Source organism: Elephantulus edwardii, unplaced genomic scaffold (assembly GCF_000299155.1).
Source record: "Elephantulus edwardii isolate Elephantulus edwardi_28Jun2011 unplaced genomic scaffold, EleEdw1.0 scaffold00008, whole genome shotgun sequence".
Lineage (NCBI taxonomy): Eukaryota > Metazoa > Chordata > Mammalia > Macroscelidea > Macroscelididae > Elephantulus > Elephantulus edwardii.
Window position 1 is genome coordinate 8,898,727 of NW_006399758.1, and position 2,174 is coordinate 8,900,900.

The 2,174-nt window shown below is 36.8% G+C and overlaps 1 protein-coding gene across 1 annotated transcript in view; it reads right to left on the reverse strand.

The window, feature by feature from the left end:
* Window positions 1-604: 604 nt before the first annotated feature.
* The window catches only part of PPP1R42 (protein phosphatase 1, regulatory subunit 42), a 35,336-nt gene continuing 33,766 nt past the window's right edge, over window positions 605-2,174 (reverse strand). The window contains exon 6 of the mRNA XM_006880531.1: window positions 605-756. Within this exon, the coding sequence (XP_006880593.1) occupies window positions 605-756 (152 nt within the window). The remainder of the gene's footprint in view (window positions 757-2,174) is intronic.

A 2,174-nucleotide genomic window follows, 5' to 3' on the forward strand; every position in this document is an offset into this window, starting at 1 on the left:
CTTTGTAGGGTACACAATCTGTGAAGCCAGTTACAGGATGTTATATGATAAATATTTTATTGCACATTACGCTCAGCAAAACTGAGGTACAAGAGTGGGACCAGCATGTTTAGTGTGTTCAGCATGACACAAGTTCCGATCTATTGTAACCAGAATGTTCTGGTGCTGGATGAGGGAGAACAAACCAGCCAAACAATGCTTCCATGTGGTCATGATGTGTTCTCCTTTTCATCCTTGTGAAAGATCTGATTATTGCACTATTTCTAAATACAAGTGTGTGACGTGGCTTTCACAGTTTACATTATAATACAGTACTTATAGTCCCCAGATATAAAATGAGCATTTCCCCTCATTCTCTATGTCTAAGATATTTTTAAAGTGCATTACAACATTATTAATGCGCATCCTTGACAGAATCATAACCAGCAGGAATGAAACGACTTTAGTTTATAGTGATGATATTTAGGAAAAATATCCAAGGAATTCTATTTCTCTTTATGCACTCATTTACATAAGTGAAAATAAAAGAAAAACTTTCCATAAACCCCCTTCCTTTCCTGGCGTTTCGCTGTTGCTGGGAGGTTCCCTGTCCGTGGTAGGTGAGCTACGGCTGGCCGGCCTGCTTGCTTGTGCTTACGCTGCTTGTGTTCTCACTCTTTGGACTCTTTTTCTTTTTTTTCTTGGCCTCTTTGGATGCTTTCCAGTTCATTAGAAATTGTCTTTCCATTTTTTTAATTTCTTTTCCATCAAGAAATTCTAGAGAGTAACAAATACATTGAAAATATATGAAGTAAATAAACAGGGAAAATGGTACATTTCTAAATATATAACTGTTACACATTTTTGTTGAGGTTTATTGACTTTCAAACATACCTTTTTTCTGATTTTTCTAGTGAACGACTGAAACATGATTTAAAAAGAGAACAAACAGGGAAAGGCTTTATAATTACTGTTCATCTCCCTCCTTTCTGCCACTGCCAGACATAATCACTGACAGTAATTTGTTGTGTGGTCCTATAGTATCAGAATGTTTGTTAGGTTGTTATTTTATTATTGTTGTGTGCCATGACATTCATCCCCACACCATCACATCAACTCAGACTGATGATAACCCTAACAGAGAGACAGAGAGAGAGAGAGTGTGTGTGTGTGTTATAAAATTGGAATTCTCTACTTACACATTTTTATGTTTCACTTCTTAATACTATATTGTGAACATTTCATCATATCTTATTTTGAATACAATTTCTAATGGTTGGCAGTGTTCCATTGCATAGGAATAGACCATAAATAGTTATTTCTTTGTGTTTCTTTTAAAATAGGGGAAAGTGTGAACGCAGGCCCCACTACCACAGTTACGCACAAGTCCCCCACATACGGGGAAATCGCAGGAGTCAGCACATCCAGAGCACAGTGGATAAGCCTCGCCCTGGGAAAACCACCTTCATGATCATGGTCTCTCTCCTGCCTAGTAAGTATCTGTTCCTTTATTATATGACACTTTTGTTACTTTTTAAATCACATGAATACAGATAGATGGCCTTTGGGCTGCTACGATTGGGCTGCTAAATGAAAGGCCACAGATTCAAGCCCACAGTGAGGCAGTCTGTTTCCATAAAGATTGACAGTCATAGAAGCCCTGGGGAGCAGTTCTACTCGATCCTGTTAGGGTTATCATCAGTCTGAGTTGACATGATGGCGTGGGAACTATCTTTTCCAGTAAAATTGGCAGTAAAATAAATTTTACTAAATATTTTCCATAATCATTCATGCACTCTCTTCCCCTGGACCCCAGAGTAAAGAAATGATGTTGTAAAATATATTTGATGAATTTTACAGTTAAGGTAGCAATATTTTCATAAATTAGTAATTATAACTGGAAATATTAACATTACCATTTAAATAAGACCTATAATACAGTGCCACACAAAATAAAATTATGAAATTAATAATATAAGCTAGAAATATGAAATCCTTGTCTATATCTTCTTTTTTTTTCCCAGGGTTGTGACTCTTGGGTTTTATTAATCACCTATTCTTAAAAAGGGGGGGGGAATCGAACAATTATAAATAAACTCCAGTAGATAGAGTTGAGGAATGGTCTAGTTAGCACTCCTACCCCTTTACTCACTTAAAAAAAGAAAGAAAAATGACTGTTGCAACCCCCGCCCCCC